Genomic DNA, 18,810 nt, shown 5'->3' with positions numbered 1-18,810 from the left:
TGAAATAGCATCTAAAGTTTCACAGATCAGACCAGGGGCAGCCATAGACAGCAGTAACTAACCAGGATTGCTGAAATTGGGCTCCCACTTTACCACCTGAACACGCGTTTCATGCACTCACTACAGCTGCCACATACTGACCATGCTGAGAAGCAACCACGCTACCCGGCTGCTGTGTCCAGTACCTGGCTGACACCTCCCACGAAGGAGTCCTGTGTCCTGCCCGTTATTGTCTTCTCAAGCAGGAGCAATAGCAACCTACCAGTCTCCACGGGGTTTTACAACAGTGCACAGGGGCATAAGGAACCAATATGAACTCTACATCTCTTTTTCTTAGCGACTGCTCTGTTTGGAGCCTATTAAATAGCTCTTCCAATTCTCTAAAGGGACTGAAGTTTAACATTCAGATACGTTTAGGACTCTTTTAGCCCATTTTCATCATGTACAAGTAACATAAAACACGGTTTCAGTGCTGGATTTCTTTCTTTGCAACAAACCTTGAGGTTCTCTGCAGACAAAAGAACCTCATTGTCTCCACGTTAATTCTCCCTGGGGAGATTTCTGCCAAGATTAAGGATTGAAGGATTTGAATCATTACAACTTAATTTTATTTTAGAAGTTTCCATACCACCTTTTAACAAAGCGAGCTGGGTCTTTGTTTCTTTTCTTAAATTTCAGCTCAGGTTCAGAGGAAGTTAATTCATTTGCGAGAGTCAAAACCAGACAAAGATTGAACTTCAGTTCAGAAAGAAAGAAAACTGCAGAAAAGCTGGCAAGAAGGGAGAAAGAAAGTACAGACCAGTAAAGTGCATTTAGAAGAATATTAGTTTATTTTTTTTTCTTTTCCAAGTTATGAACTATGTGAAACAGAAGACGGAAATGGACAAAGACACCACTACATGACAGCCCATGCAGTTAACAATCAAGAAGCTCTGAAGGCAGAAGAGTGAAAGACGGGACAGTATTTTCCACATGGATCTTGCTAGCGACTCCTGGCAGTGGGCTGTTACTTACTCATCTGGTTGCTGTCGTTCACAAAGTCCTCAGACCCATCATTGTCGTCTTCATCATCCCCAGAAGAAAGAGCATCTGCACATTAAAAATAATCGAGTCTTTAAACCAGCCTATTTTACAGACAAATACACCAATATTCTACCTCTTAGTTTAACTACCATGGAGTACAGATGTTAGTTTTGCAGAAGCTACAGAAAATGAAATTCCTGCCCCAAAATGGACGTCGTTATTACAAAATTTGAACAAACTCACTACTAATTCTGACATGCTACAAAGGTTCTAAAGGAAGCATGCTAACTCCAAGAATGTCTTTCCACTTAGAATATTTCTCTTGCTTAAAGACATTCAGTTGAACAGAACTGAGTGTCTACAGAATAATCTATCCCTAAACTTATAGGCTGTAGGACACCCCTTTTCTTCTTCTGACGCAGGAGGGAAACAACTGGCATTCGTTCTACTGGCTGTGTCATCAGCACAGCAGCTCTGTATCATTTAATCCTGCCATAGCAGCATAAAACAGAGCTTTTCAGCAACTGCTCGTCACTACGGATCCCAGAAAAAGGAGGAAAAGCAAACTGAGTCCATCTCAGGGTCAGATCAAAGAGGAAAATACCTGAAACAACTATAGAACTCGGCCTAACTCGCTGTGCTTAAGGGGATTGGCCCAGGGTGCCCAGAGCAGTGGTGGTGCCCCATCCCTGGAGGGGTTCCAGGCCAGGTTGGATGGAGCTTGGAGCCCCTGAGCCAGTGGGAGGTGTCCCTGCCCATGGCAGGGGGTGGGACTGGATGGGCTCTGAGGTCCCTTCTCACCAAAACCATTGTGACTATGTTTCACATTATACCATAATGTGTCTCTATATCCCATTTTACAGGTTCTACATGCAAAAACCTGTGTTGAACTCACTCACCTGTAACATTTACAATGAAGTACAGAGTATCACTGTCTAGGGTCCTAACAGCTGTGCAAGCATAGAGGCCCGAATCTCTGGGTGTAGCATCCTTAATTTGTAAGTACTCCCCAATAATCACTGTCCTATTGTCGGGGCCCAAAGGGACCCCATCCTTAGTCCAACTGATCATGACGGCGTCTTTCAATTGACAGCGCAACTCAAGCGGTTCTCCTGGAAGTGCTGAATATACGTCTGGCTGAGAGATTTGGTATTTGGTTGGCGGCTCTGCGAAGGTGGAAGGAAAGGAGGAAAAAGAAGAAAGAGAAAGGAAAGGAGAGAATTTCCAACAAAAGTCAGTGAAGGCCCTTTTCATCCACAGAAATCAAGTTATGGTCAATAAAAAAATTGCATCCGGATTAGCCCAGCAATCTGTCTCATAAAACTGAACCACATGCAGGTATGGCACAGGCTTTATATTCAAGAAGTTAAGCACAAACAAATCTCGTTCCCTTTATATCAGTGTCTCGGCACGTGCCTTGCCCCGGGAAAGGTGCGATGCTCCTCACTGGTCACTGAGTGGACCCTGGGGAGATGAGTGCTCCTGAACTTGGGGTCCTCATAGAACCTGGCTGTGCCGGGGAGGAGGGGATGTTAAAAAGCTGATTGAGTTTTATGTCTTAGCATTTGTGCCTATAATTCAAACGAATGCTTAGCTTTCCCCATCTGATTTTGTAAGTTGCTTTTTTAAAAGAAACCCTGAAAAGAACTGTGTTGGGATAAAATTACAGCCCAAACCTCTTCACCAGCCAAGCTGACAAACGTGAGCTCCTACACACAGCATATAAGTTGTCTTTTATTTTTCTTTCCGCGCTCTTCCTAAGGTATCTACATTTGCCTTCTACCCTGCCACCTCCGCTCCCAGTGACAGTAACTTTTTCCTTGGATTTCCTTTTCTTCGTTTCTTATTTCACAGCCTCTCCCAAGCTGCACACAGCAGAAACCCGGGAATACAGGCAAAGCTTTCAAAGTCCCAGTGTACGCACAAGTTCAAAGCAAGACGGCTCATCCACCACTTCTCTTCTGTAACCAAATAATGAGAAGAATGTCAAACCACACTCTTTTTCCAAAAAACATCCTTGGGAAACTCCATCTGCCTATAGTTCCGAGGGCTTCATCACCTCTTCCCAAGGCCACCCCTCAGCAAGGGAAAGAGCACCATTGCCCCGGGCACCCAGGACTGTTCCATAGGGACAGAACAGCCCGGCACAGGGTGGAGTTACCCCCACCTCTATGACACACTTGGCTGTGCCAGATTGAGGAACTGATTTTGTAACCAGTTTCTCCCTACAACCACCGTATCCCTCTCTCATGAGCCTCGGAGCCTCACAAGGCCAGCATGAAGAGTAAATAAGGGAAAGCAGCATGAAGGCATCTTCTGTTTGCCAACGAGGAGGGTCACCTCGCAGAGCCAGCTGCTCCCCAGCGCGCACCCCAGCACACATCCTTCCCCGTGCAGGCACCGATCATGCTCCACTGTGTGCACACAGCAATAAAACACACACCTCTGTTTGTTCCAGAGTCTGAGAGAAGATTAAAGACACGACTCCTTGGAGTCCACAAAGACACAACTCCTTGGAATCCACAAAGACACGACTCCTTGGAGTCCACGCTTGCTTCTAAGAACACAGAGACCCCGAAACCAGTACCCTTCACCCTTGGGGCATGGTGTTGTCACCTCATGTATCACATCCTCAACAAACACGTCCGAATCAGGTATCACATCCAAGCTAACCTGTACACAGGAGCTGCCAGGAGTTTAGTTTTAGGTAGTCCTGCAAGGAGCAGGGAGATGGACCAAATGCTCCTTATTGGTCCCTTCCAACTCAAGAAATTCTAGGATGCCATGAGTACCAGAAGTGACCTCCACACCAGGAAATGAATTTCAATAATGGGTTACACTGATGCACTTGAAAATAGCCTGGCCAATTCCTTGTCCGGCTCCTTCTGGAATCACATAATTTGAGGGACTTCAGTGTGAGTTTGCCTGAAACAAAGGAAGAACGAATCCAAGGATGTGCCCCTGCAGAGCAAGCCAAACTTCTCCTGGCTTTTTCCCCAGGGCAAACATGTTTTGTTCAAACAACATATTTGACATATATCACACTCAGACGGTGGCCAGGAGAAGCACATAAAACCCTCTAAATAAGACCAACCATGGAGACCTTTAAAGATTCTTGGATTTCAATTTTATAACAAGTTCTCTAAACTTTCTGGCACATGAAACCCCATCTCAAAGTCTAGGACCAGCTACAATACAGCTTTATACTTCTTATAAACCAGTTCAGATTTGCTGATAGTCACAAGTCCACAGCTCTGCACTGCAGGTGTTTCACCACACTATGCTGCTTTCCAGAAGGAGCACAGGCTCCTTTCTACATATTTTTCATATCAATAATGAGTATATTTGAATCTGCTGGAGACCTTTTAAAATTCAGATTCCACTGAATTAAAAAAAAATAACAAGAGTCTTTAAAAATGTCTTTGTTTAAACTTTTTAAAAGCCACTGCGAGTGAAGATAACTCAACTCTCCTTTAAGTGCATCAGGAAAGTCAAGGGATGGGCACACAGGCTGCAGCATCCCCCTGGGCAGAAGTGGTTGTTTGCATACAATTACAGGGAAAAAAATATTCCACCTCCCATTCGCAATTTCATCTCATTTTAAACTGTTGTACCCAAATTTACAGTGCTTTTTTTCAACACAAATCCAAATCCAAACTCAAGAACAGTAATTTATTTCAAAATTACAAAAATATTTTCTTTTACAAGGAAAATTACTGAAGAAAAACAAGTTTCAAGCAGGTATCTGCATTTTGGTAAATATTATCCTCCTGCCTCTCTTTCTCTCAAGGTATTGGGGAAGATGCAACACAAAGTGTTGTCATGCAATAATGACGTCATGTACGGCAATAGTGAGCTATTTCAGGTAAGCCTTTGTGTTGCCAAACAAGAATGTAGCGGCGCTTCAGACTGTCACTTTTTATAATGTTTGCCTATAAACTTTTTCCAGTGTGGGTTTGAAATGGTGCCCAAAAGCAAAGAGAGAACAGGTGGGATTGTGAGGCAGGAGTCGGACCAAAAAACAACCAGTTTGAACTGTTAAAATTCCAAGCCACACATCAGCAGCCTCCACCGCACAGGGAACTCACCCTCTCTCCAGGACGCTGCGCAAGGATTTTTACACTGCTCTGAAATTTAGGGATTAATTATCAGCTCAAGTGTATGCTGTACCATCAAAGCATCGAGACCCTCGAGGCTGTCATCACGATTCTTTCCCTTCTTCTAAATCTTCTGAGCATATGAGAGAAATAAGGCTGCAGGTTTGCTCAGCCCTCGCTCGTACCCATCCTCCACTGTTTTCAGCAGCGTCCTCCTGAATCCTCCCTTAGTGCAACTGGCTGGATGGGAGAAGGAAGAGAGAACCCTGCCCAGCCTGCAGCACCAAGCAAGGCTTGATGACCCGCTACCACCTCCATGCTCGTCCTCCGGCTCTCGCTGAAGTTCTGCCTGGAAACCACATCCTTTTGCCATCACCTTAAAGCTGCAATCAGCCCTTTGCTGGATGAGCCCCGCAAGGCTGTGGAAAGGCGGCACAGGATTCCTTTCTAAGCAAGTTCTCCTGCAAATCCTATAATTACGGCATTAGCTCCTACTGCAAAGATGCGCGACTCAATGTGAATAACACCTGCCATCACCATTTAAGAACCAAACACGCAACAAAAGCAAGAGTGCTGGCGGTGTTCTTCAACACCTGGGGACAAGGGAGGGCGCGTTGCTGCCGCCGCCTGCTCTCAGCTACATCCTCGTTTGGAATAGTGGCGCACAAGGGGTATTTTAACTTTATAGGTGGAGCTATGGAACAATGCCGCCATGGAAAATCAAGCTGCTGTTAAATAAACAGGCGTCAACCTTTTCTTTGCCTGCTCATGCAGTCTTGCAGCACGGTTTGTGCCATCAGGCCATCAAGTGGAGTAAGCAATGTTTGTATATAAAAGCCACGACCACAATAGAGCACTGGGGACATTCCATATGCGCCGTTTCAGATTATTATGAGATAGGCAATTAGATTCCAAACCATGCTTCTGTTCAAGACTCGGTCACTGAAACAAGAGATTTATACTTCCTTAGGTTTAAATTATTATTATTTGTCTCCTTTTATTAAAATGTTAACAAAGAGCCGCTTATCTTAGGGCTCAAGGCATTTAGTTACTTAGTTACAGAGCCAAATAATTAAACAATCAGCTAATAGCTAACCCCAGCAAAGATTCTCACACTACTCTCCAAAACACAAAAGCCTCAGACCCCATCAAGCCACTCTGGCTTCAAAAGGCTTTAGTAAATAACTAAACGCTCACCACAGCATACCCAGAAGGGTCAACAGACCTGACCTGTCAAGAATCCAAGAGGTTCATTGCAAAATTGAATGTCCCCACAGGGAACACCAGGCTGCCAACTCCTCCTGCTTCTCTTACCCCCTTCTCCCGCTTTTCCTGTCAATGAGGAAGATCCAGAAAGACCACAGTGGGTGAGCAACATGGGATGGGTATGTTGATCTGTGCCTGAAGCAGAAGAGCCAAGGGCCCCATGACTTTGTGAGTTAAATCCAAGCCTCTCCGCTCTCTCCAAGAAGTAGCTACTGCAGGATCAGGAAGCCCAGGTACCATCAGTCAGATTTGCCACCTTTCCTCCCACCTCCCTGGTCCAAATAAACAGGCTTTTCCCTCAATTTACGCTGGCAGGCTACTATTAGAAGCAGCTCCACATCCTCTTCAGATAGGATGATGCATGGTAAACTCAGCCGGCAGAAGAAACAGCCACCAGTTTGAAAATTCAAAGAGCCATTCCTGGCCACGGTGACTATCACAGAATCATACGGTTTGGGGTGGAAGAACTATCTCCCAGTCAGCTACCAGCAAACCAAAGCCACAGAGGCCAAGCACGTCTCCTTACACAAAGGGGGACAAAATCCTGTTTGCAATTCATCCATCTGCTTCTCCAAAGTCACTGGATCCCCGCTGTCTCGTTTGTATTGCATTTCCGCCAGCGAGCTGCCAGCTCTGCCCAGCTCTGCCTCCGCCGGGCATAATCAGGAAGTCCCTGCTCTGATAAAACACTGTCCTTTCCAAGTTACTGCAATTCCTTCTATAATTTTAAAACAGACAAAACATTTTTACAAGTCCCTTGTCACTGTGACCAGCACCCCAAAGGGCAGGAATTATTCCCCTTCCCCAAAGCGTAGGAAACGTTAATTGTTCAAAAAGACCGGGTCTTGTAGAAAACTTCAAACAGCACCAAAGAATAGGGGATAAATGAGGTAGCGAGAAACTTAAATGCGGCAGAATCTATGTCTTCACTTGTTCCTTTAAAACCAGCTCCTAGGCTGCTCCGTTTTAAAGCAGAGCCTTCCACAAATAAAATAAACGGAGGTATTTTCCTTCCCTGGTATCCTTTTTAACCCTATTCTCCTTCCTCTCCAAGGACCCCATCATCCAAGGGCTGTACAAGAGATGAGACCAAGCACAAAAAAACATATCCAAGGAAGAGCAGGAATCCTTTTGCCCTGGAAGTGAACATTTGCAAAACAACATTAAGTGCTGCCACACAATATGCGACTCCAGTTAAGTGCAGAGCTCCGAGCCACGCTGCGTGCTACAGCACGGACCTCCAGCATCTCATCAATTCCTACTGAACGTTTCATACACCAACATCATTTAAAGAAGCCAATCTTATCCAGTTGAAAGGCTTGCCAATGTCATCATGGGTAAGGGAAAGTATTACACTGTGCTAACTTGTTTTCCTAAGCTTTGAAGACTTAGAGAAATAAATAATTCTGGTGAGCAGCAAAGAGTTTCACCACTTGCAGGACCCCCTGGCCAAGGAAAAAGTTCCGTGTATGCCCTTAATAGTTATCCCCACGTGATTACGTTTGTCTGCCTTGTGTAATCTTTGGCAGATGAGCAATTCTGGAACAGCAGCTCCTTGAGGGAACTGCTCCCCAGCAGCATTTAGCCCTGGCCACGGAGACGAGGGCCTCATCACACCCAACAGAAGGGAGCAGCAGGGGCAAAACTCATGACGTCCCCTGCCACGTTGGCACGTTGGTTGCCACGAGGTGAGATGCATGTATTTCAGCATTGTTTTGATGGCTGCAAAGCAGTTGAGCTGGTGCCTCACACCCTATGGTTAGAAGGGAGAAGACTACTCCTCAAAAGGAAAAAAAACTCGTACTTGTCTGGGCTAGAGATTAAAAATTCCTACAGCTTGTAGCCTGCTTGCTCCTACCTGTCTTTATAGTCGTGATCGTTGAGTTATGGCTACACAACACACATCCAAAATGCCAAGTATCACATGCTTACGGGCTTGGCTGTGTGCTTTATGCTTTTGGAAGCCAAGCCAGGGAAGCCTCAGAGCATGCCAAGTTCAGAGTAAACACCAGCGAGACCAGCACGGCCACCTCCTGCTGCTGGGAACTGCCCTGCAGTTTCTTCCTGTTTGTCCCCATTCTTCACGGTCTGCTCCTTACAGGATGAAGGTTTCTTTATACAACAGTCACCGTAGGATTTGTCTCCAGATATGGGACAGAGAAAGAAACAGCAAAGCATCAGTACGTCTTCTGCACAAAGGCACAGCAACCAGGGAGGGGGACAACACCCTCTCAACGTTGAGCAGACACACCAAAACCTCTACAATTATTGTGCTGCCTTTTACAATTTCATCAGTGTGAGGACAAACTCATCTCAGGTCACCTTCTGGATCTGAACCTTTGGTTCCAGGCACCAGATCTTGAGCATTTCAGTTCAAGCCATTAGCTCCATCGACTGCCTGAAGTAACAGAGCAACGGTTTCTGTGCTAAGTGTACTGAGGAGTACAATATAAACCTAACACATCTGTAACACTATCTCAAACATAATTAACTACTCTTCAAACTCATTACTGAAGAGCCTTCTCATGTAATCTATTACACAATACAGAGGGGAAATGTATCACCTTTTACCAGAACCTCAAATGAAAAGCTGAAAAAAAATTAACCTTCACTCTACAAAGCAGAATCCAAGACCAGGATCATTTTCTCTTTGTTTCTTCTTTCAGCAACAGAAGAACATCAAATCTTCCTGACCATGTTCTGCACATAATCAGGCAGCAGAGCAATTTAACCAGCTCCCATTGTCCAACTTAGCGTTAAATCTGCTTGGGAAAGGCTCTATATAAGATAAACAGCCTTGAAAAAAGGTATGAGCACATGTATTTAGTTGCAAAGGGGGGGGGTTCTTGGGTTTAACATTTTCTTGCATCTATTCCAATCTGCAGCTTTATTCAGGTTCTTTATTTTCATTTCAAGAGCAAGATAAAAACCATAACCAAACAGCATAAATCCAAACATAAAAACCCAACCTTTTGCTTCCAGAGCTGCCGACAGCCGTGCTTGCGACTATTACTACTCAACATGCAAATAAATAAATTACAACTGTGAGGTTCAAAATTGCACAATTTCATGTTGGAGTGTTAGCTCTGGCTGCAGCGAACATCTACTCAGATCCCCATAAGCAAAGCAGCAGTTGTTTCTCTTGTACACAGGCCCATTTCTACTTGACTATACAAATCCTCTTAATTTTAGCAGCTCGCCTGGAAGTCTCTTCTTGCCTGTTGCCCTGAAATTCATCCTCCCTCGCTTCCTAAAGCGGGATTTGATAAAAGCCACTGGAAAAAATATCCGCAAAACATCTCCTCAGCACTTCTGAGTCCTACCCGCAAAGCATCTAACCCGATAGGATGTTGTCCAAGGACTTCAAACCTTCAGCGCGTACCAGGCTCCCTTCTAAGACAGCAACATTCAGCCAAAAGACATCAGAGCTAATTTAACTCCAGCTCCACAGAGAGCAGCCCCAGTGGGATCTGGGGACATGGAAGGAGCTGCAGAACAAGCCCCGAAGCTCAGCGCTAGGCTGGCTCTCGGCACTTCCCGGTGTCCTACAAGCATGTTCACAACAAGAGCTATTTTTAACTTGAAGACACCTCCGTCACTCCTGTGGTAGTGGCTCCCGGGCACTTTGCCACACGAATGGAAGGTGGTTCACATGCTCCTGAATTGTTAGGAGAAGAGCTATGACCAAGCAGTGGTGCCTAAATGTTAACCCTGCGTGTCTGAAATACCTGTGTTACCCCGGGGAATAAACAACATCAGACAGATATGGGTACTTCAACCCTGTAATATCTAAACGTGATTATTTTTCCATGATTAAACCATGTTTAACAGAAGTAAGTTCAGGAACTTAACTAGGGTGATAAAGTGATTTTCAAGAACTGTTGGGTGGCATTCAGCATTATAAATCACGTTACTTGCCTTGAAACAGATTAAATATTGCAACAGGGCACCGTACAAACTGGCAAGGCGAGTCTCCCAAAGGCAGACCCTCCCTTCCTGCCCAGCAGCCGGTCCTGCCTGCAGCGCTATCCTTAAGAGCGTCACGAACCTGATGTAGTCTTTCTACAGCACGACTTTTTATTACACACAAAACGAGATTGAAGCACATTGCTCTGATCCGTCCAACCACAGTTTGTCCCGGTCAGTACACACTCCCGGTCAGTACACACTGGTGAGGCATTCCCAGCCACTGCATCCAACCCTAAACCCGACTTGGGAACAGCCACATCGTGGACAAGCCCCTGGGAGAAAGCCTGACGTGATAACTACCAGCTCAGAAAACCCCTCTCAAAACCGAAACTCATTACAAGCTGAGAGAAAAAAGAAAAACACAGCCAAAATACGATTTTCTCCTCCCCAAGCAGCTCCTCATCCTCCCTTCCAGCCTGCCCAGCACACCGCCCTTCCCAGGAAACCTTCACAAGCGCAAGCTGGTTCCTTCATGCAAAGGGATTTTTCCCCCCTTCTCCGTTCTTGTGGGTTTGCCACCGACATCAGTTATGTCCCAAACCGATGAGGCAGTTCTTTTGCGGGGGAGGAAAAGCAATAATTACACACAACTTGTAACGGCATGTGAGGAGAGGAACGAAAGTAGGTCAGGTCCCAGCTCCTCGGCTTCGCTGAGGTTCACCAAATGCTTTCACTTGCAGTCATTTTGAAAATACAATTACAATAATAATAATAGCGTGGCAAGCGATGGAAGCAGCATGGTAAAATTCAGCTAGCGCTTGGCTTGCCTTTCTGTCCATCTCTTTGATACGGATAATGTGATTTATGTGGCGACAAGCAGCAAAAGGAGCCGAACCAGCAGAAAGTGAAGCCCGTTAGACACATCGTTCTACCAGGTGCTGACTGCTCCAATACTCAGAAGTAAGTCCAGGAAAGCCAAACTCCTCAAAAGGGGGGGGTCTTCTCCCCAAAGAAAACCTGCAGCAGTAATTAAGAGGTGGGAAAGGACAACCTGGAGCTGAACATAACTGGTATATGAAACGTAAGCTGGTTTTAGAAGTGAATAAACTAAATATCCACATAACTATTTACCCTCTTTAAAGAATATCTCCTCTCGCAACTGTCCTCATCAGGAGGTGCAGTCCTCAGGCAGTAAATGCTGATGCAGCGCAGCTGATGCTCTCCACTCTGATTGAAACCCGAAGAGCCAAACTTCCAGAGCAGCTCAGTGCTCCCAGCACACGTTTCGCAATTATAGCAGGAGCTGTTGGCTGCGACGCTCTTCAAAATCTGTTCTTTATTTGAGTTGCCTGTATTCAAAGTAGCTCCAACTTCTCTTTCAATCAGTTTAAAAGCCAGTTCAGTCCCCAGCACTACAAGACATCACCTCTGATTCTGGGGGCATGCTGTCAAATGCAAGAAAAACGCTACAGACATGTCCTATGATGTACTGAGCCTGGACTGAAATTCCGGCTGCTCTTGAAATCAGTTCCCAAACTCACTCTAAGGATAATTTTCCCCCGGCAGGCTCCATGCCAGATGAAGCCCTGGTCCGGTTTCCCACAGCCACCACAAACACGAGTCAGTGCGTCCTGACTGGCTCCGCGGAAGATGCTCCTGTTTGACCAGTAGTGACGGAGGAGCTCAGCGTGTCCAGGGAACCAAGCCCTCAGTCACTCTGCTGCAAAACTCCACATTCTTTATCATTTAGACATGTTTTGGGTCTACTACTACTGCAATAAATTTTCTCTTCTAGTTAAACCAGGTGCGCTGTTACGACCGGACAAGACATAACTTGCCTGAGTGGGTGATGGTTCTCTTAAAAACACGGACTCACACGGCCACGGAGAGCGGCTTCCAAGAGAGCCTCCACTCTCACTGTAAAGCTTCAGCCTTGAAACCTCACAAAATGCCTAACGCTTAAAAATCTGACACTTCCAAGAGGGAGTTTTTCTCTCCTAATGACCAAAAACGGGTTAGTGAAGCGTTTTTCTCACATTCTCATCTTTCCCTAAACTAAATATTCGTTGTAAGAAAGCACTAATCTTCCAATGCATCTGTTTAAAGGCAAATGATTCTTTCTGCCTGATATAGAAATGTGCTTACGAAAAGCTATACTATGGGTATTACCAAAACATCGGCTCACACACACACACAACCTTGCATAACCAGAGAAATCAGCATTTTCAGTGTAAATGCTGTTTGTAGCTTGTCCAAAGGAGTTACTATGGGCTGAAACTTGCTGCGTGTTCTCTGCCAAGGAAGAGCTATTTTAAAATCAGAACACTGCATCCAGTGGAGTTGGTCGCTGGTTTGGGGGTTTATCTATACAAATAGGTTTTTAAAATGTAAATTAATAAACCTCCACAACTCAGCACGTTTAAAAATCTCCTGCTAAATGAAAAAAAAAAAAAAAATAAATCACTAAAGGAATCAAATTCCTAAAAGTTTATATTTTCTCTCCCTTCAAAAAGCTGGCAGATAAGGCTGAAATGTGCAATTCTTTGTGTTACTTGGCGAAACAGTTGCCACGCTGACACATCACCAACTCGCCGTGCCTCATCGACACCATAAAAAACCGCCCTTCCCGTGCCCAATTAGTCTGCAGCTCCAGACCAAACCCCAGCAAAAGGACTGAGGATTTGAAACGCAGAATGGACACATGAAGACTGATTTAATCTGGCTGCTTGTGCAATTCCCCAGAACCTCAGCCAGCAATTCCTGTACTGGGCCAAACAACTTACTGAACCGGAGCCCAGAGAGGGCATCCAACCCTTACCAGAAGCTGGGGGGATGTCACATTCCTCCATAATGGGCTGCGATAATTGCCCTTCCTTAAAAAAAAAAACCTCTCTCCAATTTAATTCATTGGTTTGAATTGTTAATCAAAACTTGCACATATCAAAGCCTCTGCTCTTGTTGGGGATAAAAAAGGGAACCCTGGGTGAACAATTTTTTGCTTTCTTTTTCCTCCCAAACTGGAAGCAGCGTCCTGGTGCTTCTCCACCGCCTCCACCCTCGGAAAAGGACCACTATGAGGGCTCCCAGCAGCCTTGCAACCTCACGGCAGGGTAGCATCGGCACGGAGAGGACAACATTCTCCCACCTCAGGACGGGGAACATGCCGCTCCAGGTGGGACATCCCACCACCTCAGCATCCCTCCACCTCAGGCTGCAGCCCTGCCCGCTCCCTGCGAGCCCGAGAAGCACCTCACAAGAACCCATCTCCTGATCCAGGTAGGTCGCAGTGTCTAAAGAAGGTTCTCCGAGCGGCTCTCTCACGGTAACCACAGGTGATATTAACCTTACAGCGCTGCCAATATTTCCACAAAAACGAAGGTGTGTTGCTCATATTATGCGACATTTTTACAATAAAGGAAGGTACCGCACTGAATGCATTTCTATTTGTATGATGTTTAGTGCCAGCACATAGCTGTGACCGAGCTGAAACCCAAAGGATCAATCGCTCCTCACTTCAGAGCCCACCATAAGCACACACCACCCATTCAAAAGGTCTCTCTCTCCTCCAAAGCTGCAACCAAACACACATTTAAGGCCATTTTGAACTACCTTATTTTTCCTAGGACACAGAATTAGGCTGTCCCTTGTGCAAAGCTTAAATTAGTCCTTTGAAATTTGACCTAAATTAAAAGAACTGAAACACACTGTTATTGGACCAGGCGCAGGCTCGGAGTGGGTGCTCCAAGGACAGCATCAAGGCATCGCACACAGGGAAGGGACTAAATTAGCTCCCCGGCAGAACGATAACACACAGCTCGGACAAAGGGAAGGTCAAGGGAGAGCTTGCTATTTATCAAATATATGTCTAAACTAATTATTCAGTTCACAAAGTAACCCTTCAACCCATGTGTGCGGTCAGAGACCCTTTGGAAAGGTTGGCTATCATCAAAGGCCTTCCTAGCCTGGGCACGCAGAAAGAGAATGGCTCCTTTGTACACATCACAGTAGACTTGTTTCTAAATATTTAAAAGTAGAAAGTCTTTATGCCCCCTAGGATAAAAAACATACATGTAAACACTTGCTGCAAGGCATAATTCGATAGCTGACAGTCCCCAAACTGCCTTCTACAGGTCCTGTTTTCTGCTCACAGTTTATCAGCTTTGGATTCTAACCAATAGAAGGAAGTTTCTTCCATAAGGAAGAAACACCACAACCAATAATAATCACACTCAGGATCCAGCGATATCAATACTGGACACCATAATTGACACTGTACCACCTCTGACATGAACACTTTCTGGTGCACCAGAGTAATATCTAACGGTCGTGGATGCGACTCGGAGCACAACAAGTCCAGTGTTTCATAAAGCCACCTGAGAGATCGGTCTGACTGTGGAGAACCAGAAGTACACTGATGCATGACAACACCTTCCCGTATCCTGCACGTACATCGTGTCCTGCGCATACGTCGCTTGTGCTGAAGAACACACTGAACCAGACACTGAATCAGACACTGAACCAGACAGTCTGAAGAAAACGACTGCAAATGTTGTGTTTAGCTACAAGACAAGAGTCCATTCCCTGTGACAACCAAAGGAAGGAGAAGCCACAACCTCAATTCCTGTTGTCGCATACAGCTTTTTGGATATTCTGAATCGCTAAGACAATGAATAGTGACAATAAAGGCACCTGACCTCACAAAAAGACAACATTTAGAAGGAGCCCATGAAGACAGACTAAGGAGCAGATCAACACGTGTCACGAAAGGTCACGGCCCTGCCGACCTTCTCAGCTGGTCTGAAATGTCATAGCTCTAACTGAGCACACAGCCAGCAGCCCAGCCGAAAATCCACATTATTGGAGCACTGACCCCCAAAATTAGCTGTGGCCAAAATGTTTGGTGCTTAGTAGATAAAAAAAAAAAAAGAAGCTTGCTTCGTCTTTCAAGAGAGGTTTTGGAAGGGTTTTTTGTTTCCAGCTGAGAGCACTTGTGGGTGGCAGGGATGGAACCCAGGGAAGGCGATTGTGTAAAATGTTGGTCTGTCTTTTCTTTTTTTAAGAGACGTTTAAGGAAGTGCATAAAGGAAGTTTTATTTCCCAAATCTCAGATATAAATCCTACACAATTCCCTGTATTCTGCAGCATAAAAGCTCTTATTATGCCATCAACTTGGAAGCGTGGTTTTTTTCTCCCTTCTGGTAATGATTCGAGTTCTCACATCTAAAATTGTTTCATGTCAGTAACATTCCTGCCCAGGGAAGAGAGTTTTAAATCCTTTTTAACAATTTACACTTTGATAAAAACCAGATTCCACCCCCTGGATATCCACTGCGGAAGAAGCATACTTTTACACTGTGCTTTTTGAATTAATAAAAATTTTCTTTCCCCAAAAAGCTGAAAAACTAGCAGGCATCATTCAAAAAATATTACTCTTCTCCCTGTGAAATGCTCCACCAACCATACGTCCACATTCCTTCTGATTTAACCCCAAAATGAGGGGACCTCATTACAAACAGCTAATCTGAAACCCCCATTATTCACAATTTGGTCATTCCTCTGGCAAGCCGAAAAAAGGCACCAGATGTGCCATTTGCCAGTCGTACAGTAGGAGGGGAGGAGAGTGAGGCTTTTTTTCATTCTCAAGTTACCTCTAAAAGAAAAAAAACCACAAATATCTTTGCTATCAGCCATCCCCGTGGCTGACAGATGACAATAGTGCTCTACTTCATTTTTTTTCAGGAATGCTTGCGAGGGAGGAGGGCTCCTCGCCTCTAAATAGTTCATCCCTTGCCATCAATAAAAATGTACTTGGAACGGGTTCTAAAAATGTGTTAGCTGGTGACGTCTATTTTTAGAGGCGGTGGATAGAAACAAATAGATTTTGCCTGAAAACGTATTAAATAAAAACAAAGCCATATCTGCAGACGCGAGCAGCAGAATGTGTAAAAGCCAAATTCTCCCCGGCCAGCTGGATCAGGGATGCTCTACGGACTATCACACTGGTTTGACAGCTGAGTTATTAGAAATATAATCGCTGCTCTGAAGGACAGGTAAAAACCTTATGAAGGAAGCCCTAAGGTGCTCAGAAAGCAGGAAAGAACCTACCCAATAGCAAAATCATTCTGAAATACAATCAGCCTACGATATTAAAAAAGCAGCCTCTCCTTAGCTCTTCAGAGAAGAAAAGCCCTTTGCAAAGCCAGTTGCAAGAACATGCCAGCAGGTGCAGGCTCAACATCGGAGACTTTATCAAACCATCTCTCCCAAGGCAAAGGTTTCAATCAGCCCTCGCTTTCTCAGTAATGACCTGCAATCCTTTGCCATTCAGAGCTCAGCATTTACACTTGGAGAACTCACAATCCAGACGCTGCACCGATTGTTCTTGGATATAACAATAGGGAAATACATGCTAAGTACAAACACCGATAAAGCTGCAACACCATTTTTGCAGAGTATTTGGTCAAATGAAACATTCAGGCCACATGATTAAAAGCTACGTGGATTTCTTTCGCCCTGAACTTCTCTGGATAAGAGAATCACAAAGACACGCAGCTGTACAGGCATTTCATTTCACGTAGGTGCAACAGGCTGCCTTCCTTAAAGAGCCATTCCTGAAAGCTTTCGGCCGTACGCTTGGATTATACAACGCGATGACAGTCCCAGGTGAAATCACTGACACCACTTGTTGGCATAAGATTAAACCAACGCGTGCTTGCATGAGCACAGCCCGTGTGTGAGCGAGGCAAGTCAAAAACCATAACTCTCGAGGGCTAATCCGTTCCTTGCCTTAGATTTACCAAAGCACATAAAGATGTTGACTTCTATTTCAGACGTTGAGGCATTTAAATTAACTTAATAACGAAGGATTCCAGAGTGATTTACCTTCAGGTTCCAGCGTGGCGTCTTCAACAACTAAATTAAACGAAGGTCGAGCCAAGGAAAGTCCAGCCATGGTGACCACCACCAGGCAGATAAGGCAACTCGAATCCCAGCTGACCATCTTTTTAGAGTAAATTCCTGGTCCATTTCCATAGCTCCATGTGGACTTTAATCCCATCTGAACCCCTCTAGAGAAGCATGGAGAGAAAGCAGTGCCTTCAGCCAGGGTAATGCCTCCTCCCTTGGAACGGTGGCTGCTGCTGCTGTGGGGAGGAGAGAGATTGAACACCGTCAGCAAAACCATCTTCAACAGCACACCGAAACACTCCAGAAAGCCCCGAACAAAGCTGCGGTGAGAGGGGGAGGAGGATGGGAAAAATAGTTTTCCAGCTTTGAGAATATGTGAAAAGTGAGTGACTTTTCATTTTCTGTTAGCAGTTTCCATCATCACCTGAGGCGTAACCGAGTCCTCCTTGTTTTCACAAAATCACTTCTCAGCACATATTTAAAGAGCTATTTTACCGACAGAAAAATATACAGGTTTTAAAAAAAAAAAAAGCGGCAGACACATGTGCAGGCACAGAACCTGCAGTGTTACAAGATTACTGCAATTAAACACATGGCATTCTCGTTATTGTTTGAAGGTTTATGTAAGTTTGCCCTGGTTTTCATGCCTTCACCCGGGCAGCTCTGCAGGCAGCTGGATTTGCAAGAATTTCACAATTTTTCACAGGAAAAATGGCTGAAAAAAATACTCTGTAGACTTGGAGAACTCTAAAACTCTGTCTCAGCTCAGGACTTCCAGCTCTCCTACGGATGGAACTTCTACCTCAGGTCGGTGTCCCTCAGCCCGAGAGCCGGTGCAGGTGAAAGGCTCGAGCAGGGACATCGGCCGCCTACACTGCACCACAGGCAACGAAAATCTGTATAAAGTCTGGTACAGACTGCAGCTTCACTGAGCTCCCCAGCCACCGCTCTCTGCTCATCCGTGCTAAACCACACAGCTCACACGCGCACACACACGGCTCTGTTTCCAACCTCTCTCCCAATGATGCTTATCGATACACATTTTTCAGATGGCAGGGAAAAAAAAAGAAAAAGCCTATTTTATCCACCAGAAAACTAATTTAAACGGATGGAGTTGATGGTAATCCAGGCATAGGCTGATGGGAGAGAGGAGCGGTACCAAAGTAATTGGGACTCCCTTCAGGGGACCCTGTTGCCACCACACTGAGATGCCAGGTGAGGGTCAGAAGAGCATCCTCACAGGGTGATTTAACAGCTCAACCAGAAAATTAGACCTGATTTTCCGCTTCAAAAATAAAAGATGGTAAAGCTCAGTAAATGGATAAAACAAGGAACTGCAGCAATTGTTCTAATCTGGCAAACGATTCATCTTAAACGTGATGGAACCTGAATGAAGCTTAGAAAGCACTTGTCTTGAAGAGAAAAATAACATAAAAAGCTCTTTTTCCCTCCTAACGTCACCCTTTATAAACAACCAAACAAAAAAGGGGGAACGCACAGGCACACAGGCAAACTGCTCAAAACTCCCTGTCATTCGGATGCAGTACCTCCGCATACAAAAAGCAGAAACAGACCAATTCTCCCTCTGTAAAGCCAACCGTTCCGAAGC

At 45.1% G+C, this 18,810-nt stretch overlaps 1 protein-coding gene across 10 annotated transcripts in view; it reads right to left on the bottom strand.

Moving 5' to 3' along the window:
- The window catches only part of FGFR2 (fibroblast growth factor receptor 2), an 87,175-nt gene that overhangs the window by 65,090 nt on the left and 3,275 nt on the right, over nucleotides 1-18,810 (bottom strand). For 5 of the 10 annotated variants that reach the window (XM_054071044.1, XM_054071039.1, XM_054071037.1 and 2 more), the window contains exons 2-4: nucleotides 17,178-17,437; nucleotides 1,923-2,189; nucleotides 1,015-1,089 (exon numbers count right to left, since the gene is read on the bottom strand). In XM_054071044.1, coding sequence (XP_053927019.1) covers nucleotides 1,015-1,089; nucleotides 1,923-2,189; nucleotides 17,178-17,352 — 517 coding nt within the window. In that variant the 5' untranslated portion in view covers nucleotides 17,353-17,437. The remainder of the gene's footprint in view (nucleotides 1-1,014; nucleotides 1,090-1,922; nucleotides 2,190-17,177; nucleotides 17,438-18,810) is intronic. The other 5 variants (XM_054071045.1, XM_054071047.1, XM_054071046.1 and 2 more) reach the window with 2 other exon arrangements.

This window comes from Cuculus canorus, chromosome 7 (genome assembly GCF_017976375.1).
Source record: "Cuculus canorus isolate bCucCan1 chromosome 7, bCucCan1.pri, whole genome shotgun sequence".
Lineage (NCBI taxonomy): Eukaryota > Metazoa > Chordata > Aves > Cuculiformes > Cuculidae > Cuculus > Cuculus canorus.
This window is presented reverse-complemented; position numbering and strand designations above follow the sequence as displayed.